Raw genomic sequence first — 18,311 nt, 5'->3', positions numbered from 1 at the left:
AAGAATTTATCATACAACTCACGCGACGAGGAGAGATCAAATTAGAGTCACGGACAAGATATAGAATAGTCGGTTGAACTTACGAGAGTTGGGGTCGCACAAACTGAAATACTAACTTCGTGAAAAATTAATAGTTTTACAATACACTCTCTGTTTAGGAATTGTGATTTGGAGAACCATATCCAAAGACAAAATACTCTGTGGCTTTAGCACAAACGAGATATAGAATAAACGTTGCAAACAATGCTTCTAATAACATTTTTAAGGAATGTATCCTAACTGCATATAAGCGTTTTCGTTACAATAAACATAGTTTAAGCTAGAAGAATTTAAATTATTCTAGAGTGTTTTATTGAATATTATACTCATGTTTGAACAAAAATAAGCTACAATTATTAAATAAGAAATAAATAAAGCCTTTAATACTTTTTTTATTCATTATAAGTTTACACTGCATAAAGTTTTCTCAACTAATAAGAATGAGTTACATAGTGTTGATTTCGTAGGGTTTCTTATACTCGATATTTTCCTAGTTGAAGAGTATAAAAGCGTCTTTCTCAATGCGTGAACTTACCAGAACCTTAAAATTGAGGCCCTCTATCGGTAAGCGACGAATTGAAAGATGTGGTCTTTATCAATCCATAAAAAGTAGTAGAATCCACGTGTCATTTTTAACGTCTGCAGAAACAATCCGTGACACTGATATTGTTCATCATGGTACTGGATTTAGATCTTTTTCGAAAGGATAAAGGTTTTGACCCGGATAAAATACGAGAAAACCAAAAGAATCGTTTCAAAGACTTAAATTTAGTGGACACAGTGATCGAAAAGGATAAAATTTGGCGACAGCTGCGACATAAGGCTGACAATTTAAATAAATTGAAAAATGTATGTAGTAAAGAAATTGGAGAGAGAATGAAAAGGAAAGAGGCAGTGGGCAGTGATGATATCGTTCCGATCGATATTCTTGAAAATTTAGAAAATTTAATGCCTGATAACTTGAAGTCATTGACAGTTGCCCAGATTAAAACTATTCGTACTTTTATTGATGATGTTGTAGGAAAAAATGACAAAGATTTGATTTTAACTGGATTAGAAAGAAATCGTGCTCTCAAAGAAATAGGAAATTTTTTACACAAGTCTGTACCAATTAGCAATGATGAAGAAGAAAATAAGGTATACTATTGATTAAAAAAAACTTTCTTATCATCAACTTTTTAAGATTGTAATTTTCATTTTAGGTTGAAAGAACTTACGGAGATTGTACAGAAAGGAAGAGATACTCTCATGTTGATTTAATACACATGATTGATGGATTAGATGGGGAACGAGGTACTAATGTTTCTGGTGGGCGTGGATACTTTTTAGTTGGGCCAGCTGTTTTTCTGCAACATGCATTAATACAATTTGCTCTTAGACAATTGTTTTTAAAAGGTTACAAACCACTTTATACACCATTTTTTATGCGCAAAGATGTTATGCAAGAAGTAGCACAGTTATCTCAATTTGATGAAGAACTATACAAGGTATAAAATGAATAATTATATATACAAGCATATCAGAGTTGATTATTGTACTTAGCATTTTGTTCAATTAGGTGATTGGTAAAGGTAGTGAACATAATGATGATAAAGAAATTGAAGAAAAGTACTTAATTGCTACATCTGAACAACCAATAGCTGCATTTCATCGGAATGAGTGGATTCCTGAAAATGCATTACCAATTAAATATGCTGGACTATCTACATGTTTCAGACAAGAAGTTGGATCTCATGGGCGTGATACAAGAGGCATTTTTAGAGTTCATCAATTTGAAAAAGTAACTGATTGTCCTTGTAATAGATTTAAGAAATGTAATTATACAGATTCACATGTGGATACACATGGGTGATAGGTGGAACAATTCTGTTTGACATCTCCATATGATAATAATTCTTGGCAAATGATGGAAGAAATGATTTCAAACGCGGAGAACTTTTACAAAGCTTTGGAGATTCCTTACCGTATAGTGAATATAGTGTCTGGTGCATTGAATAATGCAGCTTCAAAAAAACTAGACTTAGAAGCATGGTTCCCAGGATCAGGTGCTTTCCGTGAACTAGTATCATGTAGCAATTGTTTGGATTATCAAGCAAGGCGTTTATTGGTCAGGTACTAAACATTAGTATCAGCTTGGATTTTATTTTATTATTATTGTTGTTGTTATTATTACTGTAAATGAAAATGCTATTTTTGTGTTTCAGGTATGGTCAAACTAAAAAAATGAATGCTAGTACAGACTACGTTCATATGTTGAATGCAACGATGTGCGCGGTCACTCGCGTAATATGTGCGATATTAGAAGTACACCAAACTGATACTGGGATTAAGCTGCCGAAGGTTTTAGCACAATTCATGCCAACAGAATATGAAGATGAAATTCCATTCATTAAGGCAGCTCCTATTGAAGAAGTAGAAATGAAGAAATCAAAAAAATCAAAGGAGCATAAAGATATTATCTTAACTTAAAATAATTGCTTTATGGTCAGATTCAAATAGTATAATATAATAATAACGAATTTGATTGATCGATAAATTGTAACAGACGAATTCAATTTAATCGCAAAATCGAATGATCAGTTTTTATATTTAGTTAACGAATTTTTTATAAATGTTGCGAATGTTAATTTCAGTTCAGAATATCTTTTTTTAAACATATGAATGCATAAATTAACAAATCTTAATTAGTTTTGTAGTACAGATACAGACAATACACTCCAATACCTTTCTATTTGTATTTGCACAATCACAATTTAGGTATTCAGGTACGTCCTCATAAATGTGTAATAAATAAAGTCAGATGAGCATTATAATTATTATTGATCACGTGTCTTCCCTCAAATGTGACATTCCTAAAGACCTTTTCTTTTCTTCAGCTTTTCTTAAATTATTCAATACCGAACGTTCAAATTCCGCATCGGACATTTTTTGATTCACCTGAAATATTGTTTATACTTAATATTAATAGTTTAGTGCAAAAATATTGAAGAAATCATCATGTTAAACAAATTCATAATTGAAAAACAGTTGAAAATAATTTTTCAACTGACCTTGTTCTCTTCAGAGTTATTACCAATTGGATATGATGACATATGTTCGTTAAAATTTATGTTGGAAGCTATTCTTTCCTTAGAAAAATTGTATTGTTTTGGTGTATCCCACAGCTTTTGAATTTTCAATGGATTTTGTGCTAGACCAACTTCATTTAGAGCCATTTCCTGAGAAAAAAAACTAATTTTATTATTTATTTATTGTTTTTTTTCCAAAAGAGACATTTTACTGTTAACATTATTCATAAACATACTGCATCATTTTTGTTTTGATATTTTACTAATGCACTGCCATGTTTTGTAGATGAACAAACAAGGGCTATAATATCTCCATACTGAAAATAAACATTTATATGAGTAAAGGAATATCTGATAGTGATATGTAACTCATGAATCGAAGTGATATGGACATTTTTTAAATATTCTGTGATATCATACCTTTGAAAAAATCTGATACAATGTATCATAATTGTATCCATTTTCAGAGAAATTATTTTTGTTAGATTTCCATTTTACCTTTATTATATAAGAATCATTATCAATGTTAGATTTTTTGAGAAATTCTCTTGATTCTTCTGCTATCTTTTTTTTCATAAGTGCTATTTCTTCTTCCACTTGTTTTGATCCAGTTTTTCGTAGACGTTCTATTTCAGCCTAAAATATATGAAACCATTGAAATTGTAACAAAGTCATAAAAGAAAAACAATTGTAACAATTAAAATAGAAAATATACCTGTAATTTATCTTTATCACTTTTTGTGGAAGATTCTGAACTTAAAGAGTGTTTGTAAGCATCCTCTCGTTCTTTTAGGTGATCCATTAATTTTCTACGTTTTACATCAAATTCTTTAGCTCGCAATTTTGCTTGATGTTTAGCATTAATAACTTTGTCATAAGCTGCCTTTTTTGTTGAAATGAAATGTTATTAACAATGAGAAAAATAAGAAATATTTATTAGAATGTAATCACAAATTAAAAATCTTTATATATTTTTACCCGAGCAGATGTATCTGTAAGGATTTCCAATGCATGTGATAATTCATGAAATAACTCAGCTGCTTTTGGATTATTTGGATTTTTGTCAGGATGACAAGATAAAGCTTTCTTACGATATGCTTTTTTAATCTAAAGTAATATTAAAAATTGAAAAGATAAAATATATTAAAAGTATATATACATTCAACTTTCTTAAACTCAATGTCATTTAAATATCACATATATACTAGCAATATTTTGAAGAAATATAAAATGTTGCGCGAATTATTACTAAGTAAAAAATTTCATACCTCTTGGGTCGAAGCTGCTTGTACTGCACCGATTAATTCATATAGATCTTGATCCTTCCAAGAATCCATTTCTTTCTTTGTTTAGATTTGAATATTTCCAAATTTTCTATTTCCAAAGAGGTTAAATTGTTTTATATACTTTGTTCGATTGAATTACGTTTCAATTCTATTTTATGTAATCTTTTATTTAAAAGAAAATTTATGTGGGAATGAAAATCTTCATAACTAATTAAAGTATAAACATATTATAAATAAAAAAATGTATATAATCGGACAAACGTCACTCGTGCGCAATACTTCCACATAGCATTTGCTTGCGATCAACGTTATCATACAACTACAATCTACTACACAATTAACACTGTGTCAGCTGACCATGCTTAATCAAAGTAAAATGTATGCAAAGTGTGTGAAATTAAGCATAATCCATAAACAAATATATGTATATGTATCGGACGCAAGCGTTACGTAAAGTTTTAAAGCGAAAATAAAAGCAATCATTAATTGTCAGAGTGTAGAAATTTAGACATTGATACAAATTTTTCGTGCAAGAATGATTGATCGTGTTCTCCGTAAACTTGGAAAAGAGATATGTTTTAGAAATGTATTGCAACAGGTGAGCATGTGAGTTAGAGAATGAAAGAAAGTGCAAACACAAAAAAAATTTAATAATTGTTCGCTTTAACTTATATAGACAAAACGATACTGTTGTAATGTAAGTGCCAGCAATGGAATTTGCACTATGATTGATACAAAGGAGCCTTGTTACTTGGGGATACAAACTAATTTTACAGATGAACTTAAATTTATCGACAAAGAAAACTATGATCCTTTACCAATATTTAGGATTTTAAATTCATCCAAATATGTACAATTACCTAAGGAACATAAGGTTTAACTAATTAATGTGTATAAAATATACAAATAGTTTTTACCATTTTTTTTACTATATTCATAATATATTTTTTACTTAAGTTAACTGAACAAACTTTGACTAGTATGTACCATAAAATGCTCACTCTGAACATAATGGATAAAATCCTCTACGAATCTCAGAGGCAAGGTCGTATATCGTTTTATATGACAAATACTGGTGAAGAAGCAATACAAATTGGTTCTGCTGCTGCTACTACATTGAAAGATATTATATATGCACAGTATCGCGAAGCTGGTACATATTTTATAATTAACAACAATTAATTCTTTTGTTTCAAAAATTCAATTTAACGTAGAATAAATCTATAAATGTAGGTGTCTTGTTGTGGCGTGGTCATTCTATCACAGAATTTATGAATCAGTGTTATGGTAATCACAAAGATACTTCAAAGGGAAGACAAATGCCTGTTCACTATGGATCAAAAAAATTAAACTTTATTACCATTTCTTCTCCTTTAACAACACAATTACCTCAAGGTACAAAAATTATCAAATACTGTGCATATTTTTCTTAGAAAAAGCAAATTTGTAATATATTAACACGATAATATTTAGTTAAATAGTTATTTTTAGCTGTAGGTACAGCATATGCGCTTAAACAATCTAAAAGAAAAGCATGTGTCATATGTTACTTTGGTGAAGGAGCAGCTAGTGAAGGTGATGCCCATGCAGCCTTTAATTTTGCTGCAACTTTGGAATGTCCAATTGTTTTTATATGGTACGTATTCTGAATATTATACAGTGAACAAAATATGAATAGCATAAAACATATCAAATACCAAAAAATAATCACATAATATCCTTTTAACATTTCAAGTCGGAATAATGGTTATGCTATCTCAACTCCTTCTTCGGAACAATTTAAAGGAGATGGGATTGCTGCAAGAGGTCCAGCTTATGGGATACGTACAATACGTGTAGATGGTAATGACATTCTTGCTATGTATTATGCAACAAGAGCTGCTCGCGAATTCTCTATTAAGGAAGGGAAACCTGTTTTAATTGAAGCTATGAGTTACCGGTATAAAAGCAATCTTTTTAGATACATTAATTTTTTAAAACAGTTAAACATTTGTTTACGTATACTTCAGGGTAGGTCACCATAGTACTTCTGATGATAGTACTGCATATAGGTCGACTAATGAAATAGCTCCCTGGACTCATCATACACCAATAAGGAGGTTTCGTGATTATTTAGAATCAATAAATCTTTGGTGTGATCAGCAAGAACAAAAAACAAGAAAATCCATTAAAGAATCTATATTACTCATGTTTGCAAATGCAGAAAAGGAACTTAAACCGTGTTGGAAAGAATTATTCACAGATGTATATTGTGCAATGCCAAAGCATATACAGTATGTTTTTTAATTAAATTTAAAATAGTATATTATAATATAAATTTGAAAATTTCTTCTATGTACTTTTTAAACGAAATATAATATGTTTTTTTAATTTCAGAAAGCAATTACTTTCTATGGAAAAGCATGTTACAGAATTTCATGAACATTATCCGTTAAATCTTTTCAAATCAACTTAAGAATCCAGAAGAACAATAATAATTACATCAGTTATATTTAAGTTATTAATGGGAATTTAATTATATTTACCAGTTTATATCAATATTGTATATCTTTTTTATCAATTTATAATAAAATTTTTACATGCAGTCTATAATGAGTTTATACTTGTAGCAATTTCATTGTACTTATTCATTCGAAATTCTTTTTTAGCCGCATCAAGTAATATATTATGAAGCAAAAGGTGCTGGTTTGGATTATACGGTTCTAAACTAGGATACACATTTCCTAAAATTAAAGATTTATATTATTATTTTCATAAATTTTTAAATAAATATGAAATTTTTATGAAAATATACCTTTTAATTCCAACACTGCTCTTTTGTATATAGTTTTAGGATATATACTCGGCGCGTTATATACCTTCGTAAACGAAGTTGTATAATTCTCAAATCTTGGTACTAGTACCTTAAAAAGTTTATGGATAAGCTGTTTCTCTAGTATCCAAAAATTTGCAAGTTCCATTGTTGCTTTATCCTGAGGTCCATGGTGCAATGCTTCTAATATCAGCTATGAAAAATAAAATATGAAATATAAGTTTTACAAAAGAATAGAAACAATTTCTATAATACATACTAGTTCAACGTAACCTCTCGTCTCATCAGCCCTAGGGTAATTCAATTCGATTCTTTCGTATTTAATTAAAGCAGTCAACGTTTTTTTAATTTTTTGAATTCTTCCTTCTGGGCCTTTTACATTTTTTAATTTGCGTGGTTCCGGCCTGATATTATATTTTAACCTAGAAAAGCACTTCTCAACATTTGCTTGATTCATGTTTGCAAATTCTTTTGTGCAACTCTATTCTTTATTTTCTTTTATAATTTTTTTTAATCAGTGTATTTTTCGTTTTATAAACAATTATACAAGTTGTAATTGTTCAATTTCGTATAATTTTTTATTACAATGTGAACACAGGTTATTATCCACTGTATTTTTCATACGGCTTTACACATGCGCGTAATATAGAAATGGGAAAGATCTTCGATTTTAAAGATAATGTTGGGCATTATATATTAGCGCTGGTATACTGTAAATTATACAAGTTAGAATATACATCCTCGATAAGAAATTAATTTTAAGCAACTATTCAAATTTTTTTAACCTACTTGAGTAGGTTATTACTCAAATAGTTCAGATGGATTCAGTAATACAACAATACTTCAACACAATAATTCAACAAACGATTTAGCAAAACTGAAATGTTTATCACTCGAAAAATTTGAAAATTATTACCATTTCATCAAATTACAAGCTTCAATTATAAACTCATATTTATTCAGTACACTCAATTGGACTCAAAATCGTTAGTAACGATGTATGGAGAATGAGAGAAGCGATAAAATAGCTAAAGAAAAAAACTTAAAAAGAACATTAAATTTACAGAAGGAGAGAAAGATTTCAAATTTAAAGGTAGTCATTGAAAATCATTAATGTTTTATAATGAATAGGCAAATTTTAATTGAATAAAAATATTCGTATTTGTTAAAATTATGCATCTTCTTTATTTATTAACTACGCCATTATTATCGTTAACTATTTGAACAACAAATATATTTTTTGTCTTTTTATAAACATTCTTATGTTATTAAGAAGCTTATTAATTATTACACAGAATAGTCTCAATGTACATTTGTATGACACATTTCATGTTGACTATCCTAACTGTGAGCCAAATAATTGATTTAAAAGTAATATTATTTAATTAACAATCAAAATTAATAAGTTGAACAGTCTTAATGGAAAATTCTATAATTACTATACAAGATGGTCTACATAATTGTTTCAGGGCATAACTCTATTATTAGTACAGTTAGAGGAATGACAAGAGGATTTAATCTATACCAAAATAAATATATATTTCCAATTAAAAAAATAACGCGATTATTAATTGTATATGCACTATTGCACTAAAAAATATAGTCCTATAAATGTAGTACTCTTTAACCATTTATTTTTTTCCTTCAACATTTTTTTTTTAGACTATCTATTAGACTAATAATGAAATTATGACCTAAAACAGTTGCGTGGACTACCTTATAGACAAATCCATATGCAAGATGATTCAATATGTTGGTTGACAGAAGTTTCCTATACTATATACTTCTATATAGACCATTAAATTACGTACGATGCATAGTACATACCTAATTCATCTACCTACTCAATAAATGTTAACCGTGTCTTCTCTCCTTATTTTTCACAATCGTCTACATAATAATTATAGTTCATAGACACATAATTATCGTATTTACAAAAAATATTACGTTTACTAAATTTGTAAATTCAATAACATTTATACTTATAAAATCGTATCTTAACGACATGTATGTTTGTAATACATTATAGACGACAAATAATACGTACTAAAAAATACGTAAGAAATTGATTTACGAGTCTGTACTACGTTAACGGGTTAACGAGTTTAATTTTTTCTTAAAAAATATATGCATTACAGTAATATTTCATAGTATAATTTTTCTGGGTTAAATCCCTTAATATTTAATTATTATGTTGAATTCATGAATCATTAAAATATATCCAGAACGATGATATTAATATTGAGTAGCTGAATGTATTTCAATATTAAAAATTGTACCTTAAGTAAAATTTATTACATACGCTTTTTTTTTTATTTCTCCTCTGAAATACTAATTACATAACAACTTGATATGTTCTTGCATTATTGTTAAGCTTTGAAAAATCGTACCAACCGCACTATATATTGTTTACATATTGGACATTCGGACATTTGTTTGCCACAATTAAGACAACATGCTATATGGCCACATTCCAAAATCACACATTCAATTGGTTCAACCCAACAGATTTTACAAAGGTCTTCATCCAATGTTTCCATCTCTATCAATAAAATGTATATTTAACATTTTTTCTTACTTGAGTATTCAAATAAGCAAATGTATTTTGTATAGAATAAATCGTATCTTACCTGTTTTTGATTGGTTATATTTCTGCCATAATCTGGAAGCTTTATCCAGTAATTCACATCTTTCTACACAGCCTTTATAATCTACACAATTTATACTTAACAAGTTTTTCAATTGCTTCACAGTTAAATATTCCAATTCTGCTAAACTGTTTATATCAGATAGTTTTACATTATTTGACCACTATACAGAAAAGAGACATATTTATTAGAATTACTTTTGTATCCAGAAAGTTTAATACTTTATGAACAAACTGTCTATATTTTGAAATATGACAATTAATGTTTCTTACCACTGGAATATTTTTAAATGTATCAGAACGATGAGTGCTGGAAATGTCTGAAGTTTCACCCCTTTCCGAGATTATAGGTTCTGATCCCTCATCTGGAACGAAAGTACTTTCTGAGATCTCTCCAGTTTCCACACGATTGTTTCTTGCGCTATTAGTTCCATGCTCTTGATTAGAATGTTCATCAGTGTGTTCATTAGTGTGTTCATCAGTTCGTTCATTTATTATGTCTGTCATTTGGCTCGAAGCAGTACTGCTACTGAAATTAAAGTAGAATAGAATACCTTAATACTTTATTTTTTGCAGTTTCAATTTAAAATACGTGTAAGGATGCTTTTGATAAGTGTAATAGCACACCATTAAACCACAGACACAGAATTTGCAATATTAACATTTCTAGGCAACTTAAACGTTACAATGTAATTTATTGCCTGTATTTTTTCTTATTTTTGAAGACTATTAGGATCAACAAAAAAAGACTTTAGACACATCTGTTTACAATGTTTTCTATTTACATCCATTACGCGATAAAATATAACGTACATGTTCTGTGCACTTGTGTCCTCTGCAATATTTATATTTGTGTAATTGCTAGTACCATTAGCAAATACCATCATTTGCTCTATTAAATCTTCTTTCTCTGGAAGTAAAAGAAGTAAAACATATTTTCAAGACTTTGCATTAATTGTGCAATAATCTTTATAAATTCTTTGTAAAAGAGATTTCCAAAAATATACAGATTTTTATAAAGTATACAAATTATAATAGTGTTTTAAGCCAGAAGACATTTCCATTATTATGTACATACCAATACATCCTTTGATGGATACCTTTTTTGCCACTAGATATTGCCGCAAATCTTTAGAACGCATTTGTAGAATTTGACTTCGTACCAAAGGTCTTCGTGATAACATAATACAACTGTCACAATTTAGAGTCTTATCCGGCCGCTTAATTACACACTCGGAACAAAAATACCTCAAACAATCGGTACATTGTTTCTGAAACGACCATACGAAAAAAATAAAGTGTTCATCCGTTAGATCGTTTCTGACATACTGTCAGTAATAAAAAAAAATACATATATTATCATTATTACCTTGCGGGTGAAAAAATTGAACTTTGCATTACACCTTTCACAAGCCATTGCTTCGTTTTGTGGGCCAAATGCAGTATTATAAAAGTTCATGAAATAAAAATCCATAGGTTAGGATACTGATATATGAAAAGACACACTTTATGTTATAAATATTAATTGTAAAAGAGGAAAGTTGAAAGTTATTAGTTAGAACCGATGTCTTCCAGTTTATTGAAATACTTTCACTAGCCACTTAATAGGATAATATCGGAAACCAAAACGGAAAGGAATTCCCTTCCCAACACTTTGTCGGAAGTGTTATTGAATGATATCGGAAACCAAAACGGAAGGGAATTCCCTTCCCAACACTTTATCGGAGATGGCGTGACTAATGATCAATGAGGAATTTAATCACAACCACCAAAACGAACAAAATTAATCTCTATGTTAAAATTGTACAGTTTTATAGGAATGACCCACGGTTTTGTTCAATTAAAATGACTACACTTAATTTTATTCGATTCAAACGCTAAATTTTATTCGCGTAAATATTATTTTCAAATGCGTATATGAATTAAATAGATGGCAATCGTGTACTACAGTACGTTTCACGCCACAACGAATTGGATGTAAATAACTTGTCACGTGACCAAAATTTTATTAGTCCACTATGTAGTCAAATGGTCTAGCCAGGGATGTTCGTAGGTCTGTTGAAATTTTACAGCATTTGTACGTATTCAGAAAATAACTTCTTGCCAATCGGCCCTGGTCGCAATCACGTGGTTTTGTTTGGATCCGCTTATCGGCTTATGGAACTTACTATACATAACATTATCTACCTTACGTATTTTTAATTCATCGTCCTACCCTACTTTTTCTGCTTGATCTGTCACGAATTAATATTCGTATTTACACGCGTATCGTTATCGTTGTGGACATATTCGCGACACAAGATCTTAATTTCTTGTATACCACGGTCATTATTTTATCAGGATTTTCATTCGCTGTCAAGAAGGGTAAATCATTGTAGCTGCAAATGATTCGAGATTCTTTATCGACTACAGTTATTATTTGTTACAAGAGCGACTTGGTAACGCAATGTAGATAAATTTATACAAAATGCTGTTGGTTGCGCATCGGAAGTGCGACACGTACACACTTTAAGCTGTGGACGGCGAAGCAAGTCGTGGCGCGAATTAGTCAAGAGAGAATCATAATTAGCGTAATTGTATTCACTCGAGTGCACTTTAGTGAAACGGGAGATGATCATGTGTATCGTAACGCGATCAGGTCATCTCGTTCACTAATATGTCATTAAGTAAATAATCTGAACGGCTAAAGGATATTTTTTGTTACCGTGTGTAAAACGACGTCGAAGATTAAGTTTGCTAGAATTAATATGGCGATAAAAAGTCGCACGCACGCTTGCGCGCAACATGGGCTACAACGGGCCGCTAAAGCGTAAAACGCGTATTTGGTTTCCTATCAAGTCGAATGTACAAGCTTCACTTCCGCTTTGTTTTCGAAACTCAAAATAGGTGGCGGGCAAATCGTTAACACTCGAATATGTTTTTTAGTAAGGGAACCAAAACTTTCCAAGGGAATAAGAAGTGCGCGGGCGGTCAGTTAACACTTTTTTCTTCCGACTTGTGAGAAGTTGATCTAGTTTCGAGCGAGTCAGTACAATTACACCTACATTGAAGGGTGCATTGTGCGTTTCGCGTTTTGGGGGAATTCAGTTTCCTTTTGCGTTCGTCCTATTGACTCGTCCGAAAAAGAACGTTGATCCTTCTCAACCGTTTCGGCGGCCACGATATTCTCGTGAAAAGCGTCTTTTCTGGAAAAAAAAAAGAAAAAAAAAATGATATCACCGACCATTCAAATCTCATGTCTCGACACGCGTACGTCCAAAACAGATACGACACAATACGTGCACTATATTTGTCTATACTTACGTGTATCTATTCTCGGATGGACGAAACAATGATTTTGGGCAATCCTTGAAGTAAGGCCAACATTCTCCGTGAAATTTCCCTCTGTTTTCAGCTTCAACGTAGTCTTTCAAGAGGTTAGAAAACGGTGACTTACTGGCACTGAAAGTAAATCGGGCATCGATCGAAGAGGGAACACGTGGCAAGAAAACGAACGAAACTCGAGGACCAGTACCGCCCATACCATCGGGCGAACATTTACTTTTTATGAAAAAATACTTTTTATACAAAATAAATGTTTGCGATTGTACAAACACCGGAAAATTTTGTAATTGCATTAAAATAGGAATACAGCGGGGATCCACAGTCTCTAGGGCCACTACTGACAGTCGTGTTTCGCGCAATGTTTTCTAAAATGCGGATCGACGGTATCGGAATGTGTGAGACCGGGCCCTGGAATCTCTAGGGGCGGCGCTGTCGCCAAGCGTACATGGTGGGGAGGCTTACGTGAAGAAAAGCTTGAGCATCTCCCCAATCAGACCGAAATTGCTCAAGGGGTGTCCTTGTACCTCGCAGATCGCTCTCAGCAGACACGCCTTCCCGTTCAGACCGAAGTTGGCGAGCATGTCCTCGGCGGTGCCGTACAGAAGCGCCCTTTCGCCACCGTAGAACGCGTGTTTCGGTACATCGGCGACTGCCTCCCTCTTGCTGAGTCCACGTTTCACGAACGCAGCGATGAACTCCGCGGTGGTTGGACCTTGGTCCCTCGCGGTAGCCTCGAACGCCGATGGTAGAGCACCGTAAGGGTTTTCGTTGTCGGTTAAACCTAACTTATCGAAATCAACTGCAACGGGACGGAGACACTCGGGTTAACAAAGAGGGGAAGAGGAGGAGGGATCAACACTGGAACTACCAAAGGGATTCGACTTGTTTGAAACTTCTTTTGAAAATTACTCAATTATTAATTCTTTCGACAGTATCTGCGAACAACGATCAAAACGGACAGTTAATTGTACCTTTAAATTGATTTGTCCTTTCCCCCGTTTAATTTCAACGCGTTGAAATTAGTAACAATGTCTCACGAACGTACGTTTTAGATACCTTGATTTTTGAGTCGTCACCGAAGAAAATGTTGAAAGTGTCCGAAAAGCAAAAAATCGAATTGTTAAGATACACTCTTGAGGGGAATGTATTGGATTGTTCGGAAAGTGATTTCGTTTTCCAAATTGGAGAATGTATAATTTAACAAAATGTTTATACGGTCTAAAAAAATCGTGTTTCATTTTCATCGGAAAAAACAAACGAAATCACTTTCCGAACAAACAAATAGCAATATGTTCACTTTTGGTAGTTTTGGCGTTCAATAGTAATTTATGAAAGAGAGAGACGAAACAGGTAGGTGAAAAATTCGACTCACTGGTAAACGGTAGGCTGATGGACATGTTGCTGAGAAAACCATATGGCGGGTACCTGACGAACGGTAACGCTAACGTTGGTGTTATCGTCATTATCGTACCCGGCGGTAAAGCTATCCGACCGTCGTTGGTTATCCAAAATAGTCTCTTTTGTCTATGATGAGCGTATCTCGGATACGAGTGCTCGTCACCACCGCTCTCGACATCCGACGATTTGAGGAACAGTATCAATCCGAGTAACGCCACCACGTTCCTCCTTTTTTCCATGGTCTGTCTCTCCCCCGGTGACACGGAGAAGTTTCGAAATATTTTCGATCGATCAGCGGTGCACCTGTTCGGGAGAAATACACGTCGTACCCTTGAATGTACAGTCGGTACTCGAGAGTTGCAAACACGATCGAGAAAAATGATTTTGCACGGACATTGGCCGGGGTAACATCTATGGAAACGAAAAATAAATGTTACGGTCTTTGGAACCGTTCGAAGTTTAAGATAATTCATTGAGATTCTCCGTGGACGCAGAAATTTGCGTTAAACTTTTTCCAGCGATTGTTGGAAGCTTTTTCCAACTATTGAATCGATAATTGGTAGAACGGGGACCGAACGAGGCGGCCATCTTTGAATTTGGGACGGATGAGAGTACGCGGTGTAATAATATTTGTATTTTTGAAGTATCTGGCTGTTCTGTCGACGAAACTTGGCGTTCCGAATCGATAGGGTGGATTATTAAATAGAAGTTTGGATTGAAAATCAAGTATTTAGTATTTCTTCCGCGACACGGTCAAAGATGTAAACGTAGCGCGTTTCATCGGTGACTAGAAAACGCAGGACAAAACGAAAGCGGGTTAAATGGTGGTACCATAGAAAGGATCGTGAATTAAGGAGATTTCCGTTAGGTGCGGGGCATAACCATATCCGATACCTTCGTATGCGCGGAACGTATCGCGAGGACGATGTGGGGCGTCGTGTACGTATAATCGTAACCACGAAACAATCGTGGAACGTGTCCGGGGCAACGTTCAACCTTACCAAAAAAAAAAAGGGGACGCCCCATGGACGAATCGTAGATCCGCCGTCGACCTACGAAGGTTCATTTAACCTAAGACCTAAGAGAACGCAGGAATATCCATGTATGACGATGGATGTATATATAAAAAAAAAAAAAAGGGTCAAAAAAGACCCGAGGTACGCAACACGGTCACTGATCCTCCTCGTTGGACGCGAGGAGTCGTTCGTCGCTGCACCGGGTACTCGGTTCGCGTACTCGCGACGTGTACTCGAAATTAAGTCCCTACTTTTCGTAATTTCATCGTCGATATTAAAGAGTACTGTGCTTGCGAGCGATTCGTTGCGGCGAGTTCCACGCCGATTAGAGCTTTGCTGGATCGTCGATCGGGCAAAAACACGAGTAGAACGAGAAGGTAGGTCAAACCGAGCGTCGACGCGGAATACAAATTCTGACCACCATACGTACTGCCTCTACGCGGTAGTCCTGTCGACATTCCTTGATCAACGTCGACGCGTGCATCGAAATCAGAATCGAACGAGACCCGCTTCATCAATTGTATCGAGTGCTCGATTTCCGTACACCTCTTTTCTTTCCTTCTCTCTTTTTTTTTTTGCGTACAAACCGTTAGGCCCGCTGTCGTACGCAATCGGGTCGCGCGACCAAAACGATGGCGCGATTACGCATCTCCGTCATCATTGTTCTCTCCTGTTCATCGTTCTCTCGAATACCATTGTTCGGTGTTCGATTTCTCGTTCGCGTGATTTTACCGTCAAATTTTTCGCTCGCACTTTTCCACCCCTTTGTTCATTTTTCTCATCGAACGCAACGCCCTCTAACGGCCCTCTCTCCTTTCCACTCTCCATTTCTCTCGAGAACGCGGGCATGCGCGCACGTACGCGCATTTCCTCCCTCTTTCATCCCCTTCACCGCGTCGAGACGAAATTCTCGCGCGGGGATTCCCCGTTACTTCGAAGCTCTCGTCGGCACTGTTCTCGTTTAAGGTGGTGTCACGAGTAACGAAACTTTTGTAAATTAATAATAGCGATAATAATAATCGTGTCGTGTTACAACGTAGAATGTACATTTAGGTACTTTTTCCTATGAAAATGGAAAAAAAAGAATCTTGACCCAGTAACTACTCTCCGTACGTGGAATTAACGGTAGATGTTCGTTGGTACGAGATCTGCCTCCGTAAGAGAATTCTGTATGTTAGAGTGTTCGGATACGGGAAGCTCGATCGTACAACGAAAAGCGTACGATTCTAACGTGTGTCCTCCTTGCTAAAAAAATCTTAACTCGTTTATAAATAAAACGAGATAAGATCGTTTACAACGATGCGCCATGAAGTGTGTAAAACTTTGAAAACGATGGGGTCGGGGCTGTCGGCCCGAATACCGCCAGGAGTCGAACAAGTCCAGGACTCTACTTCAAAAACCAGTCGCTGGACTAACTTGTTTTTACATCTGCGAACGAGGATATTTAACTCGCGTGAAATCTTGTTTTCGAAAAAGCTGGTATCGGTGATCGACTATTATTAATTCTCAATCCCACTTAACCGTCGATAGAAAAAACTAAGATCCAAGTAAGTTACAAAAGCGAGAAATCGTCGATAAAATCGTCCCCCGACGTTCGTCGCACTAACTACGAGGAGATTGACAAGACTCGCATCGTTCGACGAAAATGAATCGGTCACCTAGATATCGAACTCGATCGCGAAAGCTACGAAAAATCGATGATTCGAAATTAAAGAAATTTTTCAAAAACTCAATGAAAATGATCGAAAGTAAAAGTAGAGAGAACCGGAAACGTTGAAAGCCGGTGGTCGCGCATGCAAGGTACCTTCAATTTGTCGTGGACACGTTGTTTGTATCGTCGAGACGCTACCGCCAGAGAACGGTCGTTGTACTATAACTGGGCTAATTTTGATGCACGCTGATTAACAGGGCTACGGCATAATTGCGCCCACTACGGTTTCTTTGCCCAGTTGTTAGAAAGAAAATCCAACAGCTCCAGGATTCCTTTTCCTCTTTCCTCTCCAACGGTAAGTTCACGCGGTGTTTCTACCTTTTTCGACGTTCAACGTGGACGAAGATTGCGCGCCTGTCGACGAATTTCAACGAAGAAAAAATTCGTTCGTTCGATCCGTGTTCGCGAGAAACGAGCGGAACGTACGAACGCGGTACGCGACGCGCGTGTATAGTGTCGTACGTTAACGTTATTCGTACTGTAGCACACGTGCACGCGCGTACAGCGCGCACAAACCGTCACAGCTCTACCGTCACCGTCACTGTCGGCTTGCCGGAGCCAATGGTTGGCCTGCGTACCGTATACCGCGCAGTGACTCGCCTTCGACTATCGCGGAAGGCTGACTCTCGGTCTCGTACTGACCGAATAGTCCGCTCGACGCGACGTTCCGCGTTTTACAAGTCACGTTATCCTCCGTTACGTTACGTTACTTCCCACTCGCGCGTATTCGTTTCTTACTCTTCGACTTTCAGTCCCGCCGTTTTAATATGCATCGCCCGAAACACGACCCCTTGGTCTCCTTACCCTTCCCGTCCGTTTCCTTGTCACTTTTTTCTCTCCGGTCCCCCTTACACGCGCGTTTTCTTTCTCCGTTCTCTCTCGTCGCCGTCGCCGTCGCCGTCGCACGCGCGTCGTACGGCCGATCCAAGTACCATCGAACGAAAAAAAGAAGAGTAGGTGGCCGGAGACTCGTGCGTAACTACGAAAGAAGGGACGAAGAGAATCCAACT

The 18,311-nt window shown here is 34.8% G+C and overlaps 6 protein-coding genes across 10 annotated transcripts; 2 read left to right on the top strand and 4 right to left on the bottom strand.

The window, feature by feature from the left end:
• Positions 1-454: 454 nt before the first annotated feature.
• On the top strand, positions 455-2,852 carry Serrs (Seryl-tRNA synthetase). Its single transcript, XM_076308388.1, has 6 exons — positions 455-603; positions 685-1,176; positions 1,242-1,526; positions 1,598-1,819; positions 1,895-2,151; positions 2,244-2,852. Exons 2-6 carry the CDS (start codon positions 715-717, stop codon positions 2,506-2,508), a joined length of 1,491 nt encoding a protein of 496 aa, XP_076164503.1. The 5' UTR covers positions 455-603; positions 685-714; the 3' UTR covers positions 2,509-2,852.
• LOC143145221 (dnaJ homolog subfamily C member 17) lies at positions 2,608-5,174 on the bottom strand. Its single transcript, XM_076308393.1, has 7 exons — positions 4,376-5,174; positions 4,086-4,214; positions 3,823-3,990; positions 3,528-3,743; positions 3,344-3,424; positions 3,090-3,257; positions 2,608-2,976 (listed from the first exon to the last, which is right to left on the bottom strand). Exons 1-7 carry the CDS (start codon positions 4,442-4,444, stop codon positions 2,863-2,865), a joined length of 945 nt encoding a protein of 314 aa, XP_076164508.1. The 5' UTR covers positions 4,445-5,174; the 3' UTR covers positions 2,608-2,862.
• Positions 4,713-6,979, top strand: Bckdha (Branched chain keto acid dehydrogenase E1 subunit alpha). 2 transcript variants are annotated; one of them, XM_076308389.1, is made up of 8 exons: positions 4,713-4,991; positions 5,070-5,267; positions 5,351-5,546; positions 5,627-5,788; positions 5,885-6,029; positions 6,129-6,332; positions 6,403-6,666; positions 6,770-6,979. In XM_076308389.1, the coding sequence occupies exons 1-8, from the start codon at positions 4,929-4,931 to the stop codon at positions 6,846-6,848; spliced, it is 1,311 nt and encodes a 436-aa protein (XP_076164504.1). In that variant the 5' UTR covers positions 4,713-4,928; the 3' UTR covers positions 6,849-6,979. The 2 variants fall into 2 exon arrangements, with proteins under 2 accessions (XP_076164504.1, XP_076164506.1); XM_076308391.1 differs by lacking the exon at positions 4,713-4,991 and having other exon boundaries at positions 5,105-5,267; positions 5,374-5,546.
• On the bottom strand, positions 5,720-7,948 carry Mrpl17 (mitochondrial ribosomal protein L17). Its single transcript, XM_076308394.1, has 3 exons — positions 7,465-7,948; positions 7,188-7,398; positions 5,720-7,116 (listed from the first exon to the last, which is right to left on the bottom strand). Exons 1-3 carry the CDS (start codon positions 7,660-7,662, stop codon positions 6,980-6,982), a joined length of 546 nt encoding a protein of 181 aa, XP_076164509.1. The 5' UTR covers positions 7,663-7,948; the 3' UTR covers positions 5,720-6,979.
• A 1,581-nt stretch (positions 7,949-9,529) lies between these two features.
• LOC143145804 (E3 ubiquitin-protein ligase RNF34) lies at positions 9,530-11,637 on the bottom strand. 2 transcript variants are annotated; one of them, XM_076309548.1, is made up of 6 exons: positions 11,222-11,637; positions 10,931-11,123; positions 10,666-10,762; positions 10,126-10,378; positions 9,836-10,016; positions 9,530-9,747 (listed from the first exon to the last, which is right to left on the bottom strand). In XM_076309548.1, the coding sequence occupies exons 1-6, from the start codon at positions 11,324-11,326 to the stop codon at positions 9,575-9,577; spliced, it is 1,002 nt and encodes a 333-aa protein (XP_076165663.1). In that variant the 5' UTR covers positions 11,327-11,637; the 3' UTR covers positions 9,530-9,574. The 2 variants fall into 2 exon arrangements, with proteins under 2 accessions (XP_076165663.1, XP_076165662.1); XM_076309547.1 differs by having other exon boundaries at positions 10,126-10,381; positions 11,222-11,635.
• On the bottom strand, positions 11,222-18,226 carry LOC143145803 (uncharacterized). Of its 3 annotated transcripts, none has more exons than XM_076309546.1 (6): positions 18,106-18,226; positions 14,549-14,877; positions 13,639-13,975; positions 13,156-13,293; positions 12,897-13,037; positions 11,222-11,271 (listed from the first exon to the last, which is right to left on the bottom strand). In XM_076309546.1, the coding sequence occupies exons 2-6, from the start codon at positions 14,811-14,813 to the stop codon at positions 11,259-11,261; spliced, it is 894 nt and encodes a 297-aa protein (XP_076165661.1). In that variant the 5' UTR covers positions 14,814-14,877; positions 18,106-18,226; the 3' UTR covers positions 11,222-11,258. The 3 variants fall into 3 exon arrangements, with proteins under 3 accessions (XP_076165661.1, XP_076165660.1, XP_076165659.1); XM_076309545.1 differs by lacking the exon at positions 18,106-18,226 and adding an exon at positions 17,395-18,093; XM_076309544.1 differs by lacking the exon at positions 18,106-18,226 and having other exon boundaries at positions 14,549-15,649.
• Between the last annotated feature and the right edge of the window lie 85 nt (positions 18,227-18,311).

This window comes from Ptiloglossa arizonensis, chromosome 4 (genome assembly GCF_051014685.1).
Source record: "Ptiloglossa arizonensis isolate GNS036 chromosome 4, iyPtiAriz1_principal, whole genome shotgun sequence".
Taxonomy (NCBI): Eukaryota; Metazoa; Arthropoda; class Insecta; order Hymenoptera; family Colletidae; genus Ptiloglossa; species Ptiloglossa arizonensis.
Note: the sequence above shows the minus strand (reverse complement) of the source record. Positions and strands in the feature narration are given on the sequence as shown.